This window comes from Passer domesticus, chromosome Z (assembly GCF_036417665.1).
Source record: "Passer domesticus isolate bPasDom1 chromosome Z, bPasDom1.hap1, whole genome shotgun sequence".
In the NCBI taxonomy this organism is placed as follows: domain Eukaryota; kingdom Metazoa; phylum Chordata; class Aves; order Passeriformes; family Passeridae; genus Passer; species Passer domesticus.
Window position 1 is genome coordinate 656,534 of NC_087512.1, and position 26,139 is coordinate 682,672.

Genomic DNA, 26,139 nt, shown 5'->3' on the forward strand with positions numbered 1-26,139 from the left:
TACGCTGCCATCTGCCACCTCTCCTGCAGGGATAGCTGCCAAATTCCCTCTGAGATCAAAGATGAGGTTTATTTCCCCCTGATGGTAAGAGCAACAGATAAGATGGTCTGAAAATGCAATCAGGTCCCACCAGAAACAAACCAAAAATGCTCTACTCTAGCAAAGACAATGCGAATTACAAAGGTGATTTGGCACATGGCACTCCAGGAGCTTTGCAACCACTGAATTGCTCTCTGCCTCTGCAGGAAAAAGCATGGTTTACCAGTTTTGCATCTTTCTTGGCTGTTTTATAGCTGGATGGCTATGGGCACCCGTTTGGAGGAACTGGTTGTATCTTTGTTCTCTAGGAAATTTCTTTCTAGCAGCCAGCAAGAGATCCCTTGTTTTCCTGACAACCAAAAGAAAATAAGTGACCACGCATTAAAATGAAAAGAATCCAGTTTAGAATGTGAATAGAGCTACAAGTTACCAAGCATAAACACAAACCAAAGAAACTCGTTGTTTGTATACTGATTGAGTTTTCTATACACAGGTAAAAAAAACGAAGGGAGGAAAGGAGAAGCCCTGCCACTTTATTGTTCATCTACATAAATAGATAATCAAAATTGTCTTGCTGAAAAGTTCCTTGTCTTCTTGAGCTCACTGGAGGAGTTTCCACTTTCCTCTTCTCGTCCAATAGGAAACTGCTAAGCTGCTGGATCTGAAGAATTTCCAGAGTTGACTGTTGGTCCTGAGCCAGTGCCAGAGATTCTGAACCTGTCATCATAGGGCAGCCTCTTCCTGGAGCCGTAAGAGTGTTGCTTACTCGGACAAACAGCCTGAAAAAGCATCCTGTGCTTCCATGTGTGCCTAGATTAGATATAAAAAAACCCCCTCAGAAACAGCAGAAGATTGTGTTTAACACAGGGGTTTGCAGTGTCGTCTTCAAAAACTCACAGAATTATTGTTTCTGTCTTGCCAGGCAACACCAGCAATAGAGCAAGGCCTTTTTGTACTCTCCTTTAGCACTCAGAATACTCTCAGTAGCTGGGAACTACAGAATTGGTCTTGAAAACCAGGAGCTGGTATCGACCCACCTACAGAATACAAGGAAAATACAAAGTATTTAATGTTATGTTAACCCTTTTTGAGGAAATGCATTTGCATATGGCAAAGGCAGAACCTCTGGCTCCATCTGTAGTGACAGATTTAATACTCTGATGGCAGCACGTTAAATTAAAAAAAAAAAAAAGAGAGAATGCCAAGGACGCTAGCCATAGTGTGGGCATTCATTTAGTGCTGGAACTGTCCCTTTCTCTCTCAAAACTCAAACCCTCATAGCTATTTAGGTTTGGGTTTTGAGGATGGTTGGTTTTGGTTTTTATGGTGTGCTTTTTTTTTTTCCCCCTAAGCCCTCATTAACTCCACTCACGCTGTCTTACTCTGTTTGCCAGTGCTTAAGTAGTGCTTTTTTTAAAAAGCAACCAATTAGCACCTCATCAGCTTCAATTAGAGGAGACAAAAGCAGTGTAAAGATAACTCAATGAGAGGGGGTGGCACAACATCATGTAATCACTTAAGACAGCGGTGAGCATTCACTGTGCTGGCTCTGCCGGGCTGGGTCTATTCACCTTTTTTTTTTTTTTGCTTCTTTCTGGATGCATTTAAGACTTTTTTTTTTTTCTTTTTTTTTTTTTCCCTTTTTTTTTTTTTTTCTGGGAAGCCAGGCCTCCCAGGAGTCTCAGAGTCTGTCATTCAGGGCTACCTGTTTACAGCTCAGCTACCAGAAGGACCTAAACAATCCTATATTGTACGCCCAGTGCTTCCTTAAACTTAGGCCTCTACAAAGGCATGTTTTCAGAAGCTGGGCAGAGTAAGTTAAAGGCTGGCTTTATACTCATTAAGTGTTCTGCTTGTACTGTCTTCTAATTACATGGCAGGGCAACAATGTCTTTTTTTTTGTCAATGGCGTTCTTTGGAGCAGTTAATTTGGTGCCTGTACTAAATGCCCCCAAACATTAATTAGTGTGGAAGGAACCCTAATTTCCTCGGCGGCTTTCCTCTCCATTTACTTCCCTTGTTTTCACATAGGCTTGGATGAGCCTCTATAATGAAATTACCTCATTAATGCCTTTATTCTTTCAAAGTAATTCATTCAAGATCTACCATTTAGTTTTAATTTGATGCTGTCAAAAGCAAAAGGTGCATTCATGTCTTTGATTAGTGCATTTTTTTCCTCTTTAGAGAGTGGACAGATTTAAATTATTAAGATGGCAAGTAGTGAGTTATAATTGGATACAAGCAGCACTTCAGTGAATATTAAATGCTTTCAAAGCCTGGCCTATCTGCGCTGCTGACTATTAACTGTGTCCAGTGAGTTCTTCTGTGGGCTTTGAATTAACGGCACATTAGCTACTCTGAAGCAAATGAAGTTTAATTTTGTTTATAAAAAACGTTGCAGTTGCATTTATCAACATGACATTTCCTTGTAGCAGAGCTCACTTTGCCCCATTATCCTACCCTGACCTCATTGCTTGGTTAGTCCAGATCACACGGGAGCTCATCCTGTGCTCAGTCTTACAAGGTCTGTCTGGAGACCTACCTGGGTATGGCTTGGAGGATAAGACATGGGGAACTCTAAATATTGTCACCTTAGCTGCATTTAACCACCCTGATAATTTGCTTACAGAGTAGAGGGGCACAGAGTGATTAATGGGGAATGCACAGGCATGGACTGAGCAGGGAGGACTTAACACCAAATCTTTGATCTTTTAATGTCTCTATCCTTCCTCTTTCCATTCACGACTCACGTCACAAACTACCTGAGATGCATCAGAGAAACAAAGATGGCAGAAGACTTCTGCAAGCTGCTTGGCATGTGCAATTTAGGACTAACTACTTAGACTTTATTGGGTGGCTGCAGTACTCCCAGTCGTCAAAGATTAGTCACATACTTGGGCCAGGACCTCTGCAGGGCCCTGTGCTCCCAGGGCCTTTCAGTTTGGAATATCTCCACGGATGGAGACCCCTCAACCTCTCTGGGTACCTGTTGCAGTAGTTACCGGACTCCAGATGTTTTCCTTCAGCAATAGGCAGGAAAATATTATATATTCAATGCAAGCATAAACTGTAATAGGATAACTTGAATTTATAATATTTTATAAATAACATATATTATAACTTTATATTGTATTATATTTATTGAAATATAGGATATATTTAGTGCCTATTACATAGGATATGTGTAATAGATAGATATTATACATCTATTATTTCTGCAATCACAAGGCACACACAGAGCTGTCCTGTTTATATTTAGAATCTTTCCCACCTGTGCTGTAAAAGCATCTTGGGTTTGGATTAATTTCTCCACTCAGCAAGAGCAGGAGCAAACCTTTGTATTTATTTGTTCCACGGTGGAGCAAGGTCAGGGGAATTTCGAAGTAATTTCTGAAAGCATGGCTTTCACCATAAGCTGTGTCTCACTGCCCTCTCATGGCTAGATTATCCATGGATATCCCACTCTCATTTGCCTTAGGTTCTTGCCCGAATGTTCCGGCCAGCATCGTCTCTAGGAATTCCTGCCCCTCTCGGCACAGCCAAACACCACAACTCCGTCATCCCAAAGGACCTCTGGCGTTTGCCTCTTCACCCCCGGCCTTTTCCAGCAGACACAGGTGGCACCGGGCTGTCCACAATGTCATTCTCTAGGCAGTTAGTCCCAGCAGTAGGGAAGAGAGTTTGCAGCCCCGGCCCCCGCGCCTCTCGCCGCCCGCGAAGGGCGGCTGCCTGCTCCTGCTGCCTGCTCCTGCTGCCTCCTCCTGCTGCCTCCTCCTGCTGCCTGCTCCTGCTGCCTGCTCCTGCTGCCTGCTCCTGCTGCCTCCTCCTGCTGCCTCCTCCTGCTGCCTGCTCCTGCTGCCTGCTCCTGCTGCCTCCTCCTGCTGCCTCCTCCTGCTGCCTGCTCCTGCTGCCTCCTCCTGCTGCCTCCTCCTGCTGCCTCCTCCTGCTGCCTCCTCCTGCTGCCTGCTCCTGCTGCCTCCTCCTGCTGCCTGCTCCTGCTGCCTCCTCCTGCTGCCTGCTCCTGCTGCCTGCTCCTGCTGCCTGCTCCTGCTGCCTCCTCCTGCTGCCTCCTCCTGCTGCCTCCTCCTGCTGCCTCCTCCTGCTGCCTGCTCCTGCTGCCTCCTCCTGCTGCCTCCTCCTGCTGCCTGCTCCTGCTGCCTCCTCCTGCTGCCTCCTCCTGCTGCCTGCTCCTGCTGCCTCCTCCTGCTGCCTCCTCCTGCTGCCTCCTCCTGCTGCCTGCTCCTGCTGCCTGCTCCTGCTGCCTCCTCCTGCTGCCTCCTCCTGCTGCCTGCTCCTGCTGCCTGCTCCTGCTGCCTGCTCCTGCTGCCTCCTCCTGCTGCCTGCTCCTGCTGCCTCCTCCTGCTGCCTGCTCCTGCTGCCTCCTCCTGCTGCCTCCTCCTGCTGCCTGCTCCTGCTGCCTCCTCCTGCTGCCTGCTCCTGCTGCCTGCTCCTGCTGCCTCCTCCTGCTGCCTGCTCCGCCGCCTGTGACAGGGGCAGGCGACAGTGCCAGTGGGTCACACCAGTGCCGAGGAACCTCAGAGTTGTTTGCAGGGAGCAACCAGCCAAGCAAGGATGCTTTTCCACTGAAAGGGGACAACCAGGGACAAGAACTAAAGAGGCTGGGGCAGCACAGCCCCCAAACCTGCCCAGTCTCCAGCTGCCACACGGGACCCAAATCCACACCCAGAACAGCCTGGAGGGAAGCCCAGCTGCTCATCTCCAGCCGTGCCCAAGCATCCAGCGCCAGTGTCTGTCAGCCCCTTCTCCTCTCTGTCCTGAACTGCTGGCGCCTGAGCTGTGTTGGCACCATTGTATTGCCAATATCAGATATTGCCAATATCAGATTTCTCTGCCCATCCAACGCCAGTTAGGTGTGTTACTTTCTCCCATTCTCCCAACAGAGACCTCCTCATTCCACATCCCAATTCAGGGAACAGCAGCTTAGCCCTGGGCTGGAAAACAAAAGACAACAAACATTCAAAAAAAACATCACTGTCTTGAGGCTGTCCTGGCCTGGGAGAAAGCGCTTCCCACCACCCTCTTGGCCTTTTCCCAGTCCAAGTAACTGAGGAAATGCACAGTCAACCCCAGAGGAGACAGGCTGGAATGTTGTCTGCACACCAAACACACAGCCCCAAGCACCAGCTCTGGATTGCACTTCACAGCCTCAGTCAACGCCACGTGGGAAAGCCAGGTGACTTTCCCTTCACTGAGAGCCAAAAAACAACAGCAAGAGCTGTCTGTGGACATCACTGAACAAGATCATCCGTCATATCTCACCCTGCTGTAGGAAAGTACTGCAAGCCTTGGGTCTGTGGTTTAAAAGCTACTTTTAGATCAGCAAAAAGGTCTCTGGCTGGGACAAGTTACTGAATTTACTGGCGGATTCCAAAATCTGTTTCCAGGTGCATAAAAACCCAAAGGAAAAGCTGAGCACACAGGAGCTGAAGGTGCTTTGGGCACAGGTTCCCTGAACTGCAGCAAAATAGTCCCAAGTCTGCACTTAAGCTACACCCCCTGCACCTTGTGTTCTCCAGACCAGTCACCCTACCTGAGAAGGCCAGGGAGAAGGGAGGGGGCAAGAGAGCCCTTCTGGGAGTGAGCAGTGACGCTGTCAGTGCCTGCAGCCCTCACTTCAATTTGTGCCACTCAGTGGGTGGTTCCTGATGTGGCACTTGGGGACGGGGTTGGCCTTGGCAGTGCTGGGGCAGCAGCTGGACCCACCGGTCTCCAAGGGCATTCCCAACCTCAGGGATTCCATGGGACACTTCATGACTGTCCCGGCTGCACAGGCAGGCACAGGAAGCTGTTACACACAGATTATATTGCCATGAGCCAGAGCACTCCAGGTCATCCTTGAGAGAGTGCAGAGAGCAGGAAAAAAACACAGCGCTGATCTTGCACCGTGCTTTCCCAGTGGGGCATGAGCACCATTTCATCCTAAACCCTGGGAGCTCCAAGGAAAAGAACTACTGGGCTGGCACAGAAGATGCCCCAGAACCACAGCTCAGCAGGCTTCTTGGGAATCTGAATGATCTTATTAGCTCAGAAGCTGCATGTCCCTAAAGAGATCCCTTGGGAACATGAAGCTTCCCACTGGCATTTTTCCCTCCAATGTACATATTCAGTGCATTGATAGTGTTTAAATCAGAATGAAGTGACTTGGTGACAGCACAGCACTAGATCAGGGACACTGGGAGACCCACCAGACAACATTCACCATGGACTCTCCATTCCCATTTCTACAGCTGCAGCATCCTCATTTCTCACAGTTGTGTTTCAAGGTCTCCCCTCAGGATCAGGAAAAGGATCTCACTAGTCCCAGTAGCAAATACCCAAGGCAATTTTTACTCCCTGCAAACAGCAGGAATGACCAAGAGCAGTTGCCGTCATAGGAAAAGCAGGGTATGGTGATGATCAAGCACCTTGCCCTGTGAAGGCTTCCGTTCCTACCACTACCCCGGAGCAGCTCTGCCCCAGTCCCCCCCACCTGCTCCAAAACGGCTCCGGGGTTCAGCTCCAGCTCTTTGGACTTGTCGATCCCTACTGCTCTGACACGCAGCACCGACAGCACAGGAGGTACAACCAGGGGCACACCAGGTCCTGCAGCACAGCTTCTTGTGTTTCAGGGCCTCTGATTTTTGGTAGAGATTCACTGGAATTTATTCATAAATTTATTTTGAAATATGCCCGCTATATCTAATTTAACATATACAGGAATATAAGAAACTCTGAGGAGACATCCAGAGGTTTTGAAAGCAATGCTATACCGTTTTCATTTAGGAAAGAGCCAAGCTGTGCCCCGAAACCATAGGAGCAGCGGCAGGGAATGGAAAGGGCCCTCGGGCACCTCGTGCCGCCGCCTGGCGGGCAGGGAGCGGCACTGCTCTGCCCTGAGCACCTCAGCACGCTGAGACTTCTCCTCCGTGTGGCCTAAGGGGCCATCTCCTGCACATCCCTGCCTCCCAAGAAGCTACTCAAAAGGCCCTCCCAGCACCTCGCTTCCATCCCCTCAGCGTGGCACAGCCCTCGACTTATCTCTCGAGCATCCTGGGATGAGACTCCACGTCCGCTGCAAAGGAAGGCCGCCTCTCTCGCTGGCAATTTCCCGCAGTCTCCGGGCTCTGGTCCCTCGGTCACAGCTACAATCAGGAAGGCCAAACGTCACTGCACCATCTTAGCCGCACAGCTGCCAAAACCCAGCAAGCCTGCTACTCACCATTCTCCTAAGGACGCCCGGCTCCTCGGCCCGCAAAATTCCTCCGTCCAATAAAACAAAAACACCACCTAGAAAGAAACACAAAGCCAAAGGATAAATGTAACCAGAAACAATACCTCCCTAACTATTCGTAACCATAAAACATACACTACAATCAAACAAACCAAATACATAAACCCCCGATAATATGATAAACAAAAATGCAATAGTATGAACTTTTAAAGCTGCACAAATTTACTACAGGACACTACCTAGAAACAAACACTACATACGCTAATAAAAGCCACCACAACGGAATTTAAAACCTACATTCTACTTCAAGCTTCACGATCCATAAAAACCATAGTCAACTATAAAAAACCTAACGTTTAAAAGCATAATACCCCACCAAAAAAAAAAAAAGCGACAACAACACTCAATTCAAAAACAGCCCTGTCATCAACACCTGAGCCAACAACCGAAACATCGAAGAAGTTCACGATACACCAACTGCAAACAAAAAGACACAATCAATTCCTACAAACCACCTCAAAGCCACGACGTAAAAGAACTTTCAATATTTAAAGCCGCGGCTCCGGCACTCCCGCGGCAGCCCGGCCGCGCTCCCCTCCCAGCGCAGCAACTGCCCGGGCCGCGCCAGGAGCGCTCCCGCGCCGCAACCTTCGGGGCCGGGCCGCGGGCACAAGAAGCGCCCTCAAAGGCAGCGGCACGGCCCCAGTTCAACCCCGCAAAGGCTGCGAGAGCTGCAGCTTCCTTCAGCCGAGCCCCGAAACTGAGGCAGCGCGGGCTGCTCAGCCCGCTTCAGCCAGGGCGAATTAATGTGTTCTCCGCTTCAATTTCATCCCCGACGGTAGCAGAAAAAGGGCTTTTCCTCCAGCTGTGGTAAAAGGGGGATTTTGACCTCAGTTCAAACCCTTGAAAAGGAGGGACGACAGCGCTGCCCCCTCAATTTAGACCTTAGGATGATGAAAATGGGGGGCCTACCCTCAAATCACCCATCATACGACAAGAATTTTTTTTTTTTTTTCCAGAGGGCACCGGGGTGGGATTGGCAAGATGAAATTGGAAAGGGAAAGGAGAAAAGTCCCCGCTACAAATCCACACGAGCTCACCCGTTCGGCTGCTGCTTCCCGGCACGGAGCTTTGTTCCTCGGCACCTCCTTTGAGCAATGCTCCACGCATCCAAGTGCGTATCCAGGTGTTCCCCCAGACCCTCGGAGAAGCTCTCGGCGTCCTTCCACGAGACAGCGTCGGGAGCCCCCCATAAACCCCTCTGCTCAGCAGCTCCAGGCAAAAGGGAGCTCAGGCAACCCCTTCCCCCCTAAAACAGCCTCCTCCCGGCAGGAGCCGCCCCCTCCTCATCCTCGCAGCTCAGGGCTGGGGCTGCTCGGAGCCCTCATCATCCTCAGAGCTCACAGCTGGCGCTGTCGCCACGCTCCGACAGCGTCTCTGCCTGTCCAGCACACAGCCCGCTCCTCACAGACACAGACCAAACAGAAATCTGCTCCGGCTGTCGGCTTTCCCGAGTCCGCCTGGTTACGCGATTAAAACACGTACGTGCAGCGGCGGTTTGGTTCGGCTGCTGGTCTAAGCTGGGCTTGTTTCGGCACTTCGGCTGAACTCGGCTATCATCGGCTGTTCGGCTGAACTCGGCTTCGGTTCGGCTAAAGTCGATCATATTCGGCACTTCGGCTAAACTCGGCTACACTCGGTTACACTTGGCTATCTTCGGCTCTTCGGCTACACTCGGCTATTATAGGGTAACCTGGTTTTTCCCGCTCTTTTTCCCCCCGCCATCTTGAGAAGGTCAAGCGAGTCCGCGACACGCCACTTCCAAGATGGCGGCCGCGAGAGGCCCTCGGCAGAGAAAGGCGACCCTACTAAACCCTGGCAACTCCCGTCAAAAACACGCCCGCCCGCGGCGCCGCTGAGGCCGCAGCCCGTGCCCACAGCACGTGAATCGCCACAGAAAATTCCACCGGGGCCGCGCAGGCAGTCCAGTAAACGGAGGGAGGCCCTCGATTTTGCCCGTCTTTTCTGTCGCCATCTTGAGAAGGTCGAGCGCCCCCCCCACGCCGTCGGCCGCTGCAGCAGCGCGGCACAGAGAGGCGTTTTCGCGCCGCCCCTCGGCTGCCTGGCGGGAGGCTGCAGTACCGCGCTCTGGCCACAAGGCGGCGGCGCTGGGCTAAAACGAACAGGGGGATCCCTTAAAATAAATACCCCAAAACAACCCGGAAGGAAAAAAACCCCAAAAAAACCCCCAAAACCCACCCCAACCTCGCTTTCTTTTAAAAATATTTAATATTTATTATTTATTTTTTTTAAAAATAAATCTATTTGGTTATATTTTTCAATGTTTCTATTCACATTCATATTTCTAAGGGAAATGGATGTAAAATGTTTCTTTTTTCATTTGTATTTATAAGTTTTTATATATATATAATTGATATTGTTTTACATCTATTCCTTATATTTCTTTAGTATTTTTATGCACATCTTTATGTATTGACTATAAATTTCTGTAGTAAGATTTTTACTTCTGTAACAGTTATCTTGTTGAAAATAAAACCCCTGCCTCTATCCAAATAAAAGCCAAGAAACCCCTTTATTTTAAACTGTATTTTATTTTATGAATTTATTTTTCATATTTACATTCACACTTACCTTTAAAATGTCTCATGATGTACAGTGTAGCCGAAGAGCCGAAATGTGGGGAAAATTCCAGAAAAAAAATCGAGGAAGATTCTGGAAAAAATCAGGAAGAAAATGAGGAAGTTTCTGGGAAAATCATTGGAAAATTCCACCAAGAAATGGTAAAAAATTCAAGATAAATTCCGGGAAAATTCTGGGAAAATTCAAGGGGAAAAAATGAGGAAATTTCTGGAAAAATCGAGGGAAGGTTCCAGAAAAATCATCAAAAATTCAAGATAAATTCTGGAAAATTTTGGGAAAAAATCCGGGAAAATTCTGAAGAAATTCAAGGAAAAAAAAAAAGAGGAAATTTCTGGAAAAATCAAGTGAATGTTCCAGAAAAAACCGTCAAAATTCCATGGAAAGTTCTGGAAAATTCTGGGGGAAAAAATCCAGAAAAATGTGGGGAAAATTCAAGGAGAAAATCGAGGAAAATTCTGGAAAAAATCAGGAAGAAATTGAGGAAATTTCTGGAAAAATCAAGGGAAGATTCCAGAAAAAATGGTTAAAAAATTCAAGATAAATTCTGGGAAATTTCTGGAAAATTCTGGGGGAAATTCCAGAAAAAAATCCGGGAAAATTCTGGAAAAATTCAGGGAAGGAATGAGGAAATTTCTGGAAAAATCGAGGGAAAATTCTGGAAAAAATCATCAAAATTCCATGGAAAATTCTGGGAAAATTCTGGAAAAATTCAGGAAAATTTTGGAAGAATCAAGGAAAAATCCGGGAAAATTCTGGGAAAATTCAGGGAAGAAATGAGGAAATTTCTGGAAAAAATCCTTGGAAAATTAAAAAAAAAAAAAATCAAGATAAATTCCATGGAAAATTCTGGAAAAAATTCTAGAAAAATGTGGGAAGAAGCAAGGAAAAAATCCAGGGAAATTCTGGAGAAATTCAAGGAAGAATTGAGGAAATTTCTGGAAAAATCAAGGGTAAAATTCCAGAAAAAAGTGTCAAATGTCAAGATAAATTCCGGGAAAATTCTGGAAAATTCCAGAAAAAAATATCGAGGAAGATTCTGGAAAAAATCAGGAAGAAATTGAGGAAGTTTCTGGGAAAATCATTGGAAAATCCCACCAAAAATGGTAAAAAATTCAAGATAAATTCCGGGAAAATTCTGGGAAAATTCAAGGGGAAAAAATGAGGAAATTTCTGGAAAAATCGAGGGAAGGTTCCAGAAAAATCATCAAAAATTCAAGATAAATTCTGGAAAATTTTGGGAAAAAATCCGGGAAAATTCTGAAGAAATTCAAGGAAAAAAAAAAAGAGGAAATTTCTGGAAAAATCAAGGGAATGTTCCAGAAAAAAATTGTCAAAATTCCATGGAAAGTTCTGGAAAATTCTGGGGAAAAAAAATCCAGAAAAATGTGGGGAAAATTCAAGAAAAAAATCGAGGAAGATTCTGGGAAAAAACAGGAAGAAATTGAGGAAATTTCTGGAAAAATCAAGGGAATATTCCAGAAAAAATGGTAAAAAAAGTCAAGATAAATTCTGGGAATTTTCTGGAAAATTCTGGGGGAAATTCCAGAAAAAATTCCGGGAAAATTCTGGAAAAAATCAGGGAAGAAATGAGGAAATTTCTGGAAAAGTCCTTGGAAAATTTAAAAAAAAAATCATAAAAAATTCAAGAGAAATTCCATGGAAAATTCTGGAAAAAATTCTAGAAAAATGTGGGAAGAAGCAAGGAAAAAATCCGGGGAAATTCTGGAGAAATTCAAGGAAGAATTGAGGAAATTTCTGGAAAAATCAAGGGTAAAATTCCAGAAAAAAGCGTCAAATGTCAAGATAAATTCTGGGAAAATTCTGGAAAATTCCAGAAAAAAATATCGAGGAAGATTCTGGAAAAAATCAGGAAGAAATTGAGGAAGTTTCTGGGAAAATCATTGGAAAATCCCACCAAAAATGGTAAAAAATTCAAGATAAATTCCGGGAAAATTCTGGGAAAATTCAAGGGGAAAAAATGAGGAAATTTCTGGAAAAATCATCAAAAATTCAAGATAAATTCTGGAAAATTTTGGGAAAAAATTTCAGGAAAAAATCTGGGAAAATTCTGAAGAAATTTGAGGAAATTTCTGGGAAAATTGAGGAAACATTCCAGAAAAAATCATCACAAATTCAAGATAAATTCTGGGAAAATTCTGGAAAAATTCCAAAAATGTGTGCGAAAATTCTGGGGAAAACTCCATTAAAATTGGAGAAAATTCTTGGGAAAATCTGGGAAAATTCAGAAAATTTAGCAAAAATCAGAGAAAATTCTGGGAAATTTTACAGAAAATTAAAAAAAAATCTGGGAAAATTCTGGAAAAACTCAGGAAAGTATTCAGAACATTTGTGGGAAAATTCCATTAAAATTGGAGAAAATTCTGGGGAAAAAAATTGAAAAAAATCTGGGGAAATTGCAGAAAAAATCCAGGAAAAATTCTGGGAAATCTCCAGGAAAATGATGAAAAAATTCTAGGAAAATTCGAGAGAATTTGAGAAAAATTCTGGGAAAATACTGAGGAAAAAATAATTTAAATTGGAGAAAATGATGGGAAAATTTTGACAAAAATCAGAAAAGATCTGGAAAAATCCTGAGAAAACTTCAGAAAAATATCCAGAAAATTCTGGGAAATTGTGGAAAAAATCCTGGAAAAATCCCTGATTTTCCCAGAAAATTCAGGGAAAATTCTGGGAACACTTCAGGGAAATTGCAGAAAAAATCCAGGAAAATTCTGGAAAATTGACGAAAAAGTCTTGAGAAAAATTATTGGAATTTTCCAGAAAATTCTGGAAAAAATATGGGGGAAAAAATTGTTTTTATTGGAGAAAATTCTGGGAAAATTTTAGACAAAAATAGGAAAAATTATGGAAAAATCCTGAGAAAACTTCTGAAAAAAATCCAGAAATTCCAGGAAAATTCAGGGAAAATCCAGGAATTTTTTTTTTGTAATACTTTGGAACATTCAGAACATTTGTGTGAAAATTCCAGAAATATTCTGGGAAATTCTGCAAAAATTCCAGAAAATTTTGGGGGAAATCTGGAAAAAATTCTGGGAAAAAAACCTGAAAAAATCGCAACAATTCACTAAAAATTTGGGGGGAAAGTCCAGAAAAATGCTGGAAAATTATGCAAAAATTATTTTTTAAAAAATGCTGAAAAATCCCAGAAAAAAGGGTAAAAATTTAGAAAAAAGTCCCAAAAAATTCTGATGAAATTCTGTAAAAATCCCCCAAAAATTATTTAAAAATCCTGGAAAATTACGAAAAAAAAAAATCCAGGAAAATTATGGAAAAATTATGAAAAAAAAAAGAAAGAAAAAATCCCAGAAAAATCCTAGAAAAATATGGAAAAATTCTAAAAAAATCCTGAGAAAAATCTGGGGGGGGGGAAATCCAGAAAAATATGAAAAAAAATCCAGAAAATGGTGAAAAAATCCTGGAACAATCCCAGAAAAACACTGAAAAAATTCTGAAAAAAATTCTGAAAAAATCCCGAAAAAATTCTGAGGGGGAAAAAAAAATCCCATAAAAATGCCGAGAAATTCAGAAAAAATTCAAAAAAAATCTGAAAAAAATTCTGGAAATTTCAGAAAAAATTCTGAAAAAGTTCTGAAAGAATCCCAGATAAATCCCAGGAAAAAAAAAAATCTGAAATAATCAGGTTAAATTGCTGAAAAATCCCAGAAAATTTCAGGAAAATCCTGGAAAAAATCCCCCAAAAATTCAGTAAAAATTCCAGAAAATACCAGGAAAATTCTGAAAAAAATTCAGAAAAAAAATCCCCCCCAGAATTCTGAAATAATCAGGAAAAATTCCCAGAAAATTTCAGAAAAATCCTGAAAAAATCTCCCAAAAAATCCGGAAAAAATTCTGGAAAAATTCCAGAGAAATCCTAAAAAATAGGAAAAAATTCTGGAAAAGTCCTGGAATAATTCCTGAAAATTATGGGGAAAAAAATCCCTAAAAAATTCCGTAAAAATTCTGTAAAAAATCCCAGAAGAATTATTTTAAAATTCAGGAAAATCCCAGAAAAATTCTGAAATAATCAGGAAAAATTCCCAGAAACATCGCAGAAAATTTCCGAAAAATCCTGAAAAAAATCTCCAAAAAATCCTGAAAAAAATTCCAGGGAAAAAAAAAAATCAGAAAAAATTCCCTGAAACATTCTGAAAAAATTCTGAAAATGTTTGGTAACAATCCCAGAAAAATCCTGAAAATTTTCTGAAAAATCCCAGAAAAATTACGGAAAAATTCTGAAAAAATGGTAAAAAAATTCTGAAAAAAATCCCAGAAAAATTCTGAAAAATCCTGAAAAAAATCCCTGAAAAATTAAAAAAAAAAAAAAAAAACAAAAAAAAACCCTCTGTAAAAATTCCAGAAAAATCCCAGAAAAATTCTGAAAAAAATCCTGAATATTTCCTGAAAAATCCCAGAAAAGTTATGGAAAAATTCTGGAAAAATTCTGAAAAAATTCTGAAAAAAATCCCAGGAAAATCCCAGAAAAATCCTAGAAAAATATGAAAAAATACTGAAAAAATCCCCAAAAAATTTTGAAAAAACCCCCAGAAAATTCTGAAAAAATCCTGAAAAAAATTCAGAAAAATCCTGAAAATTTTCTGAAAAATCTCAGAAAAATTCTGGAAAAATTCTGGGGAAAAAAAAATTCTGAAAAAATCTCCAAAAATTGTGAAATAATCAGGAAAAATTCCCAGAAAAATCCTGAAAAAACCCCAGAAAATCCTGAAACGAATATCGAAAAAAAACCTGGAAAAATCCTGAACCTTTTCTGGAAAATCCCAGAAAATTAGGGAAAAATTTAGGGAAATTTCTGAAAAAAATTTCGGAAGAATCCTGAAAAATTTCTGAAAACTCCCAGAAAAATGATGAAAAAATTCTGAAAAAAATCCTCAGAAAATTCTGAAAAAATCTCAGAAAAATTCTGAAAAATCCTGGAAAAATTCTGAAAAAATCCCAGAAAAAATTCAGAAAAAAATCCTGGAATAATTCTGAAAAAATCCCAGAAAAATCCATTAAAAATTCTGTAAAAATCCTCAAAAAATCCCCCAAAAATCTCCTAAAAATCCAATAAAAATCCATTAAAAATCCAATTAAAATCCAATTATAATCCAATAAAAATCCATTTAAAATCCAATTAAAATCCAATTAAAATCTACTAAAAACCCATAAAAAATGCATTTAAAATCCAATTCTGGCACCGAGTCCGCCTGCCACACTGAGCGCACCGGCCCTGAAAAAAAATCCCGTTTTCCCCCCATTTTTTACCAAAGTTTTGACAATTTTGTCACCATTTTTTGCAATTTTTTTCACAACTTTTTACCTTTTTTTCCTCCAATTTTCCCCCAATTTTTCTCTCCTTCTCACATAATTTTCCCCCTATTTTCCCCCATTTTATCCTAAATTTTCCCAAACTTTCTCCCAATTTTTCTCCACTTTTTCCCCATTTTTTCCCAAATTTTATCGATTTTTCCTCCATTTTCCCCAAATTTTCCCCCATTTTTCGCCAATTTTCTCTGAATTTTTCTCTCCTTCTAACACCATTTTTCTCCTATTTTCCGCCAATTTTTCTCAAAATTTCCCCATTTTTCTCCCACTTTTTCTCCACTTTTCCCCCGTTTAACCTCAAATTTTTCCCCATTTTTCCTCCATTTTTCCTTAATTTTCTCCCAATTTTCCCCAATTATTCCCCAATCCTTCTCTCAATTTTCCCCATTTTTCTCCCAATTTTTCTCCACTTTTTTCCCAATTTTCTCCCAATTTTCCCCATGTATTTCGGCCAATTATTACCGTATTTCTCCTAATATTCCCCCAATTTTTACCATGTTTCTCCTAATATTTCCCTCAAATTTTCCACATTTCTTTCCTAATTTCCCCCCAATTTTTCTCCAATTTTATGCCAATTTTCCCCAATTTTTCCTCCATTTTCCCCCAATTTTCTCTGAATTTTCTCTCCTTTTCACACCTTTTTTCTCTTATTTTCCCCCAATTTTTCCCAATTTTTCCCCAATTTTCTCCCATTTTTCTCCACTTTTTTCCAATTTTTTCTCAATTTTTTCCCAATTTTCCCCAAATTTCCCCCAATTTTCTCTAAATTTTTCTCTCCTTTTCACACCATTTTCCCCCTATTTTCCCTCATTTTGTCCTAAATTTCCCTCAAATTTCTCCAAATTTTTCTTCACTTTTCCCCCATTTTTTCCCAATTTTTCCTCAATATTCCGCCATTTTTTCTGTCCTTCTCACAGCATTTTCCACGTATTTTCTCTCAATTTTTTCCTAATTTTCCCCAATTTTTCCCCAATTCGTCCCCAATTTTTCTCTCCTTCTCACACCATTTTTCTCATATTTTTTCCCAGTTTTTCTCAAAATTTCCCATATTTTCTCCCAATTTTTTTCCACTTTTTTCCCAATTATCTCCCAATTTCCCCCATATTTCCGCCAACATTTTACCGTATTTCTCCTAATATTCTCCCAGTTTTTAACTGTATTTTTCCTAATATTTCCACCAAATTTTCTCAAATTTTTCCTAATTTTCCCCAATTTTACCCCAAATTTTCCCAAAATTTTTCCCCAATTTTTCCCCAATTTTTTCCAATTTTTCCCCAATTTTTTCCAATTTTGTCCCAATTTTTTCCCAATTTCCCCCAGTTTCTCCCCCTGTGGCCCTGGGCACCGCCGGGCTGCTCCCGCTGCCAGCGGAGGGGCCCCGAGCCCTCCCCCTGCCACTGGCACTGCAGGAGGACGCAACCTCCTGGCACGGCTGGCACCGAGTCCGCCTGCCACACCGAGCGCACCGGCCCTGAAAAAAATCCCGTTTTTTCCCCATTTTTTACCAAAGTTTTGAAAATATTTTTACGATTTTTAACCAATTTTTTCATGGTTTTTCCAGAATCTTTTCCTCATTTTTAGCCCAATGTTTCTCTCCTTTTCACACCTTTTTTCTCCTATTTTTCCCCAATTCTTTCCAAATTTACCCAATTTTCTCCCATTTTTTCTCCAATTTTTCCTCATTTTTTCTCCAATTGTCTCCCTATTTTCTGCAATTTTTCCCCAATTTTTCACCATTTTTTCTCTCCTTCTCACATAAATTTTCTCCTATTTTCCCCCAATTTTTCTTCAATTTTCTCAATTTTTCTCCCAATTTTTCTTCACTTTTTCTCTATTTTTTCTCAAATTTTCCCCAATTTTCTGCCATTTTTTCTCTCCTTCTCTCAGCATTTACCCCGTATTTTCTCTCAATTTTTTTCCTAATTTTCCCAAATTTTTCCCCAATTTCCCCCCAATATTTCTCTCCTTCTCAAACCATTTTTCGCGTAATTTCCCCCATTTTTTCCCAAAATTTCCCAAATTTTCTCCCAATTTTTCTCCACTTTTTTCTCATTTTTTCCCAAATTGTGCCAATTTTTCCTCCATTTTTCCCAAACTTTTCCCCCATTTTCTCTAATTTTCCACCAATTTCTCTCTGGTTCTCACACCTTTTTTCTCCTATATTCCCTCATATTTTTTCAAAATTACCCCAATTTTCTCCCATTTTTCTCCACTTTTTTCCAATTTTTTCTCAATTTTTTCCCAATTTTCCCCAAATTTCCCCCAATTTTCTCTAAATTTTTCTCTCCTTTTCACACCATTTTCCCCCTATTTTCCCTCATTTTGTCCTAAATTTCCCCCAAATTTCTCCCAATTTTTCTTCACTTTTTCCCCATTTTTTCCCAATTTTTCCTCAATTTTCCGCCATTTTTTCTGTCCTTCTCACAGCATTTTCCACGTATTTTCTCTCAATTTTTTCCTAATTTTCCCCAATTTTTCCCCAATTCGTCCCCAATTTTTCTCTCCTTCTCACACCATTTTTCTCATATTTTTTCCCAGTTTTTCTCAAAATTTCCCATATTTTCTCCCAATTTTTTTCCACTTTTTTCCCAATTATCTCCCAATTTCCCCCATATTTCCGCCAACATTTTACCGTATTTCTCCTAATATTCTCCCAGTTTTTAACTGTATTTTTCCTAATATTTCCACCAAATTTTCTCAAATTTTTCCTAATTTTCCCCAATTTTACCCCAAATTTTCCCAAAATTTTTCCCCAATTTTCCCCCAATTTTTTCCAATTTTTCCCCAATTTTTCCCCAATTTTTTCCAATTTTGTCCCAATTTTTTCCCAATTTCCCCCAGTTTCTCCCCCTGTGGCCCTGGGCACCGCGCGCTGCTCCCGCTGCCAGCGGAGGGGCCCCGAGCCCTCCCCCTGCCACTGGCACTGCAGGAGGACGCAACCTCCTGGCACGGCTGGCACCGAGTCCGCCTGCCACACCGAGCGCACCGGCCCTGAAAAAAATCCCGTTTTTTCCCCATTTTTTACCAAATTTTTGACAATTTTTTCATCATTTTTTTCAATTTTTTCACAATTTTTCCAGAAGTTTTTCCTCAGTATTAGCCCAATTTTTCACTCCTTCTCACACATTTTTTCTTCTATTTTCCCCCAGGTTTCCCCAAAATTTCTCCAATTTTCTCCCAATTTTTCTTCACTTTTTCTCCATTTATCTCCAATTTTTCCTCATTTTTTCCTATTTTTTTCCCAATTTTTCTCCCATTTTCCCCAATTTTTCCCCAATTTTTCTCTCCTTCTCAAACCTTTTTTCTCCTATTTTCCCCCGGTGCTTCCCAACATTTCCCTAATTTATTCCCATTTTTTCTCCACTCTTCCCCCATTTTTTCCAAATTTTGCCCACGTTTGCTCCATTTCACCCCAATTTTCTCCAATTTTTCCTCAATTTCCCCCAATTTTTCTCCAATTTTCCTCCAATTTTTCTCTCCTTTTCAGGGCATTTTACTCCTATTTTCCCTCATTTTATCCCAAATTTTCGCCAATTTTGTCCCAATTTTTCTCCACTTTTCTCCATTTTCCTTCAATTTTTCCTCATTTTCCCCCAATTTTCTCCCTATTTTCTACAATTTTCCCCCAAATTTCCCCCAATTTTTCTCTCCTTTTCACACCTTTTTTCTCCTATTTTCCCCCATTTTATACCAAAATTTCCCAAATTTTCTACTAATTTTTCTCCACTTTCCCCCAATTTTCCACCAACTTTTTACCATATTGCTCCTAATACTCCCCCATTTTTTAAACCATATTTCTCCTAATACTCCACCAAGCTTTTTCCGATTTTTCCCCAATTTTTTCCCAATTTCCCCCCAGTTTTTTCCTGATTTTCCCCGACTTTTCCCCACCCACCACGCTGACTTTGGCCTCGCGGCTGCCCCCAGCCCCTCCTCCCTGCCTCCCTCCTCCCTTTGTGCTTCAAAATTTTCCCAATTTTCCCCAATTTTTCCCTAATTTTCTCCGAATTTTTCTCTCCTTCTCACACCATTTTCCCCCTATTTTCCCCCAACTTTCCCTCAATTTTCCCCCAATTTTTCTCCAATTTTTCTCTTCTTCTCACACCTTTTTTCGCCTATTTTCCCCAAATTTTTCCCAAATTTTTCTTTTTATTTTCTTCACTTGTTCTCTATTTTCACCCAAATTTGCCTATTTTTCCTCCATGTTCCCCCAATTTTCCCCAGTTTTCTCCAAATTTTTCTCTCCTTCTCACACTGTTTTTCTCCTATTTTCCCCCAATTTTTCCCAAAATTTCCCAAATTTTCTCCCAATTTTTTTCTACTTTTTCTCAATTTTTCCTCATTTTCCCCTAATTTGTACCAAATTTTTCCCAATTTTTCCCCAACTTTCCCCCAATCCTTCTCTCCCTTTTTCTCCATTTTCCCCCTATTTTCCCCCAACTTTCCCTCAAATTTCCCAAATTTTGTCCCAATTTTTCTCTACTTTTTCCCCAATTTTTCTCCAATTTTCCCCATTTTTTCTCCAATTTTCCCCAATTTTTCCCCTACTTTTCTCTCCTTTTCACACCTTTATTCTCGTATATTCCCCCATTTTATCCCAAAATTTCCCAAATTTTCTCCCAATTTTTCCCAATTTTTCCTCAATTTTTCCCTAATTTTCTCCCAATTTTCCCCAATTTTCCCCAAATCCTCTCTCCCTTTTCCCCCATTTTCCCCTTATTTTCCCCCAACTTTCCTCAATTTTCCCCAATTTTCTCTCAATTTTTCTCCACTTTTTTCCCAATTTTCCGCCAACTTTTTATCGTATTTCTCCTAATACTCCCCTGATTTTCACCCAATTTTCGCCCAATTATTTCCTAATTTTTTCCTAATTTTCTCCGAATTTTTCTCTCCTTCTCACACCATTTCTCTTCTGTTTTCCCCCATTTTATCCCAAAATTTCCCAAATTTTCTCCCAATTTTTTTTCTACTTTTTCTCCAATTTTTCCTCAATTTTCCCTAATTTTCCCCAAAATTTTTTGCAATTTTCCTCCAATCCTTCTCTCCCTTTCCCCCCATTTTTCTCCTATTTTCCCCCAACTTTCCCTCAATTTTCCCCAATTTTCTCCCAATTTCCCCCGTATTTCCGCCAACTTTTTACCATATTTCTCCTAATACTCCCCCAATTTTCCTCAATTTTTCCCCAATTTTCTCCAAATTTTTCTCTCCTTCTCACACCATTTCTCTCCTATTTTCCCCCATTTTATCCCAAAATTTCCCAAATTTTCTCCCAACTTTTCTCCACTTTTCCCCCAATTTTTCTCCAATTTTCTACGAATTTTCCCAAATTTTTCCACAATTTTCCTCCAACTTTTCTCTCCTTCTCACACCATTTTTCTCCTATTTTCCCCCATTCTATCCCAAATTTTCTCCCATTTTCTCCACTTTTTCTCAATTTTTCCTCATTTTTTCCTAATTTTTACCAAATTTTCCCCAAATTTTTCTCCACTTTTTTTTCTAATTTTCTCCCAATTTCCCCCCATATTTCCACCAACTTTTTACCATATTTCTCCTAATACTCCCCCAATTTCCACCAATTTTTCCCCAATTTTCCCCAATTTTCCCCAAACTTTCTCCGAATTTTTCTCTCCTTCTCACACCATTTTTCTCCCATTTTCCCCCAACTTTTCCTCAATTTTCCTCAATTTTCTCCCAAATTTTCTCCACTTTTTCTCCATTTTTCCCAATTTTTTCCCCATTTTCCCCCAATTTTCTCCGAATTTTTGTCTCCTTTTCACACCTTTTTTCTCCTATTTTCCCCCATTTTATCCCAAAATTTCCCAAATTTTCTACTAATTTTTCTCCACTTTTTCCCCGATTTTCCACCAACTTTTTATTGTAATTCTCCTAATATCCCGCCAACTTTTTACCGTATTTCTCCTAATATTCCCCCAATTTTTCCCCGATCTTCACCAAATTTTTCCCGATTTTCGCCCAATTTTTCCCCAATTTTCCCCAATTTCCCCCACCTGCCAGGCTGACTTTGGCCTCGCGGCTGCCCCCAGCCCCTCCTCCCCGCAGCCGCACGCCGCACTGGTAAATCCCCTCGTCGGGTTGGTGATGCCGCGAGTGCAGAACGTTCCGGATCCACAGGGATCCATTCCCCAGCTGCTTCCTCCTCTTGTCCTCCTCCAAATCCAAAATTTTCCCGTCTTTTTTCCAGAATATTCCCAGAATTTCTCCGTCAGACTCCACGGAACATTCCAGGATGAGGTCGGAGCCGCGGGCGACGACGACGTCCGAAGGTTCCTGCAGGAATTTCACCTCGGTGAAGGGAGGGAGGTGAAATCCTGCAAAAAAAAAATGGAAATTTCTATTAAAATTTTTCCTGAAATTGCCACAAATTTTTTCCCCAATTTTTCCTGAATTTTTCCCAATTTTTTCCCTATTTTTAAATCATTTTCCCCCTATTTTTTGCCAATTTTTCCTCCAATTTTCGTCCCATTTATTCTCTTTTTTTGTCCAATTTTCCCCATTTTTTCCCAATTTTTCCTTAATTTTTTCCCATTTTTCCCCTATTTTTACCTAATTTTATTCCAATTTTTCCCCCAAATTTCACCCAATTTTTCCCGATTTTTCCCAATTTTCTCCTATTTTCTGCCTTTTTCCCTATTTTTTTCCCATTTTTTCTCCAATTTTTCCCAATTTCCCCCAATTTTTCTCCTATTTATATCCATTTTTCCCTCATTTTTTCCCTAATTTTCCCCCAATTTTTCCTTATTTTTACCATTTTTCTCTCCAATTTTTATAAATTTTTTCTCACATTTTTCCTAATTTTTTCCTGATTTTTTTGTCAATTTTTCCCTATTTTTTACCATCTTTCCCCAAATTTTTTTCCCATTTTTTCTCCAATTTTCCTCCATTTTCCTCCAATTTTTTCCCTTATTTTTGTCCAATTTTCCCCTATTTTTTTACTATTTTTCCTAATTTTCCCCCATTTTTTCTCCAATTTTCATAATTTTTTTCTCACATTTTTCCCATTTTTCCCGTATTTTTGTCCAATTTTTCCCCTAATTTTCCCAAATTTTTTCCCAATTTTTTCTGATTTTCCACCCAGTTTTTCTCTAATTTTTGTCCAATTTTCCTTCAACTTTCGCCCAATTTTTCTCCAATTTTCCCCCAATTTCTCCCGCAATTTTTCCCCAATTTTTCCAATTTTTTCTCCAATTTTCCCCAATTTTTCCCCATTTTTGGGCCACCCCAGCACCCGAAGGTTCCTGTAGGAATTTCACCTCGGTGAAGGGAGGGAGGTGAAATCCTGCAAGAAAAAAATGGAAATTTTTATAAAAATTTTCCCTGAATTTGCCACAAATTTTTCCCCAATTTTTTTTTCCTAATCTTCCCCTATTATTCCCATTTTGTCTGGATTTTTCCCAATATTTTCCTGATTTTTTGCCATTTTTCCCCTATTTTTTCCCATTTTTTTCTCCAATTTTCCCCTCATTTTTAGCAACTTTTTGTCCATTTTTTACCTATTTTTTCTCAATTTTCCTCCAATTTTTTCTCTTATTTTTGTCCAATTTTTCCCTAACTTTTCCCCCAATTTTTCCTTGAGTTTCTCCCAATTTTTCCCAAATTTTTCTCATTTTTTGGACCCATTTCCCCCCTTTTTCAAACTATTTTCTCCCAATTTTTCTCAATTTTTTGACATTTTTCCCTAATTTCTCCCCATTTTTCTCCATTTTTTCTCAATTTTTTCTCAATTTTCCTCCAATTTATTCTATATTTTTGTCCAATTTTTCCCCAATTTTTCCCACTATTTGTCAACATTTTTCCCTAATTTTTTCCATTTTTTCTCCATTATTTTCCCATTTTTTCACCAATTTTCCCCCGAATTTTCACTTATTTTTTGTCCAATTTTTGTCTAATTTTTCCCTATTTTCCTCCAATTTTCCTCCAAATTTTCTCCTACTTTTGCCCAATTTTCCCCCAATTTTTCCCTATTTTTTACCATTTTTCCCTAATTTTTCCCCATTTTTTCTCCAATTTTTACAAATTTTTTCTCACATTTTTCCCATTTCCCCCCCAATTTTTACCTATTTTTTCCAAATTTTTCCCAATTTTTTCCTATTTTTTTGTCATTTTTTCCTAAATTTCCCCCATTTTTTCTCCAATTTTTCCCATTTTTTCTCAATTTTTCTCCAAATTTTTCTCTTCTTTTTGTCCAATTTTTCCCTAAGTTTTTCCCATTTTTTCATAATTTTATCCCAATTTTCCTTCGATTTTCCTCCATTTTTTCCCAATATTTTCCCCCAATTTTTCCCTAAATTTTTTGGATTTTTGGGGGATTTTTTGGGAATATTTGGGGCATTTTTGGGGAATTTTTCTTGGATTTTTGAGGGATTTTCTCAGGATTTTTTGGGAATATTTTGGGCATTTTTGTGGAATTTTTGTAGATTTTTTCTGGACTTTTCAGAATATTTTGGGCATTTTTGGAGGATTTTTTAAGGAATTTTTGGGGGAATTTTGTAGGATTTTTTTTAGGATTTTTTCTGGATTTTTTGGGAATTTTTTGGTAATTTTGGGGATTTTTTGTGGATTTTTGGGGGAATTTTTGGGCATTTTTTGTGGAATTTTTGAGTTTTCTGGGAAATTTTTAGGATTTTCTCAGGATTTTTGGGAATATTTTGGGCAATTTTTGAGGATTTTTTGGGAATTTTGGGGGATTTTTTGGGGGATTTTTTCAAATTTTTTTCAGAATATTTTGGGCATTTTTGAGGAATTTTGGGGATTTTTTAGGATTTTTTGGGAATATTTTGAGGATTTTTTCAATATTTTTGGGGAAATTTTTAGGATTTTTTAAGGAATTTTTCAGAATTTTTGGGAAATTTTGGGCATTTTTTGAGGATTTTTTTGGGGAATATTTGGGGATTTTTTCAGGATTTTTTGGGATTATTTTGGGCATTTTTGGAGGATTTTTTGGGGAATTTTTGGGGATTTTGGGGGAATTTTGTGGGGATTTTTGGGAATTTTTAAAAAAGTTTGGAGCATTTTTAGGGATTTTTGGGGGAATTTTTCTTAGATTCTTTTCAGGATTTTTTGGGAATATTTGGGGCATTTTTGCGGATTTTTGGGGGAATTTTTGGGCATTTTTGTGGATTTTTAAGAATTTTTTAGGAATATTTTCGGATTTTTTGATGATTTTTGGGGAAATTTTTAGGATTTTTTAAGGATTTTTTCAGATTTTTTTTGGGATAATTTTGGGCATTTTTGAGGATATTTTTTGGGAATTTTTGGGGATTTATTTTAGGATTTTTTGGGAATTTTTGGGGATTTTTTTGGATTTTTTGGGGAATATTTGGAGCATTTTTGGATGATTTTCTGGGATTTTTTTTTTATTTTTTGGGGAATTTTGGGGGGATTTTTGGGGAATTTTAAAAAATTTTGGAGCGTTTTTAGGATTTTTTAAGGAATTTTCTTGGTTTTTTCAGGATTTTTTGGGAATAATTTGGGTATTTTTGAAGATGTTTTGTGGATTTTTTGGCAATTTTTTAGGGTTTTTTTAGGATTTTTTTTTTTCAGGATTTTTGGTGATTTTTGGGGTATTTTTGAGGATTTTTTGGGAGTATTTTGAGGATTTTTTGGGGAATTTTTGGGGATTTTTTCAGGACTTTTTCAGGATTTTTTGGGGGATTTTTTTAGGATTTTTTGGGGAAATTTTCAGGATTTTTTGGGCATTTTTTAGGTTTTTTTTGGGATTTTTGGGGGATTTTTTGGGGAAATTTTTAGGATTTTTAAAGGAAATTTTTTGGGCATTTTTGGGAATATTTTGGGCATATTTTGTGGCTTTTCGGGGGATTTTTTGGGGATATTTTGGTCATTTTTTCAGAATTTTTTCAGAATATTTTGAGCATTTTTTGAGGATTTTTTTGGGAATATTTGGACATTTTTTCGGGATTTTTTGGGATTATTTTGGGCATTTTGGGGGGATTTTTTTTGAATTTTTGGGAATTTTTGGGGGAATTTTTTAGGACTATTTGGAGCATTTTTGGATTATTTTCTGGGAATTTTTTTGGTAATTAAAAAAAATTGGAGAATTTTTAGGGATTTTTTGGGGAATTTTTCTTAGATTCTTTTCAGGATATTTTTGGGAATACGTGGGTCTTTTGGGGGATTTTTGGGGAATTTTTTAGGAATTTTTAGGATTTTTTTATTATTATTTTTTCAGGATTTTTTGGGAATTTTTTGGGTATTTTTGTGGATTTTTGGGGAATTTTTGGGAATTTTTTTCAGGACTTTTTCAGGATTTTTTGGGAATATTTTGGGCAATTTTTGATTATTTTTTTGGGAATTTTTGGGGATTTTTTCAGAATAGTTTGGGCATTTTTTGAGGATTTTTTGGGGAATATTTGGAGATTTTTTTCAGGATTTTGGGGGGATTTTTTCGGGATTTTTTGGGGATATTTTCAGGACTTTTTCAGGATATTTTGGGCATTTTGGGGGGAATTTTTGGGAATATTTTAGGGATTTTTTGGGGAATTTTTGGGAATATTTTGGGGATTTTTTGGGGTCTCACCTGTGGCACTGGGCAGCAGCAGCAGGAGCCAAATCCGAGCGATGGATTCCATCCCGCCCTGCAGAGGGAAGGGAAAAAGGGCTGAGAAATCCCAAAAATATCCCAAATATAAAAAAAAAATCCCAAAAAAATTCCCCAAAAAAATCCCCAAAAACCCCCAAAAAATCCCCCCAAAAAATCCCACAAAAATTCCCCAAAAATTTCCAAAAAAATAGAAAAAAAATCCCCAATAATTTAAAAAAACCCCACAAAAATATCCCAAAAAAGTCCCCAAAAAAGTCCCAAAAATATCCCAAAAATTCACCAAAAA

The 26,139-nt window shown here is 39.5% G+C and overlaps 1 protein-coding gene across 4 annotated transcripts; it reads right to left on the minus strand.

Annotated features, from left to right (window-relative positions):
• Positions 1-25,929, minus strand: DCC (DCC netrin 1 receptor). Of its 4 annotated transcripts, XM_064402831.1 has the most exons (8): positions 25,830-25,929; positions 21,283-21,603; positions 9,923-10,003; positions 7,259-7,326; positions 6,530-7,181; positions 937-1,076; positions 263-849; positions 1-78 (listed from the first exon to the last, which is right to left on the minus strand). In XM_064402831.1, exons 1-5 carry the CDS (start codon positions 25,879-25,881, stop codon positions 7,176-7,178), a joined length of 528 nt encoding a protein of 175 aa, XP_064258901.1. In that variant the 5' UTR covers positions 25,882-25,929; the 3' UTR covers positions 1-78; positions 263-849; positions 937-1,076; positions 6,530-7,175. The 4 variants fall into 4 exon arrangements, 3 of the variants coding, with proteins under 3 accessions (XP_064258901.1, XP_064258902.1, XP_064258900.1); XM_064402832.1 differs by having other exon boundaries at positions 1-849; positions 7,078-7,181; XM_064402830.1 differs by having other exon boundaries at positions 1-849.
• Between the last annotated feature and the right edge of the window lie 210 nt (positions 25,930-26,139).

What these genes read in the sequence shown, in the direction of transcription:
- DCC (XM_064402832.1), bottom strand. Translation starts at nt 25,881, where the DNA reads ATGGAATCCATCGCTCGGATTTGGCTCCTGCTGCTGCTGCCCAGTGCC. An exon ending in GGCCAAAGTCAGCCTGGCAG is followed by an intron (nt 10,004 to 21,282) that starts GTGGGGGAAATT and finishes GATTTTTTCCAG; the next exon opens with AATCTTCCTCGATTTTTTTT. An exon ending in CATCATGAGACATTTTAAAG is followed by an intron (nt 7,327 to 9,922) that starts GTAAGTGTGAAT and finishes GTTTCTTTCTAG; the next exon opens with GTGGTGTTTTTGTTTTATTG.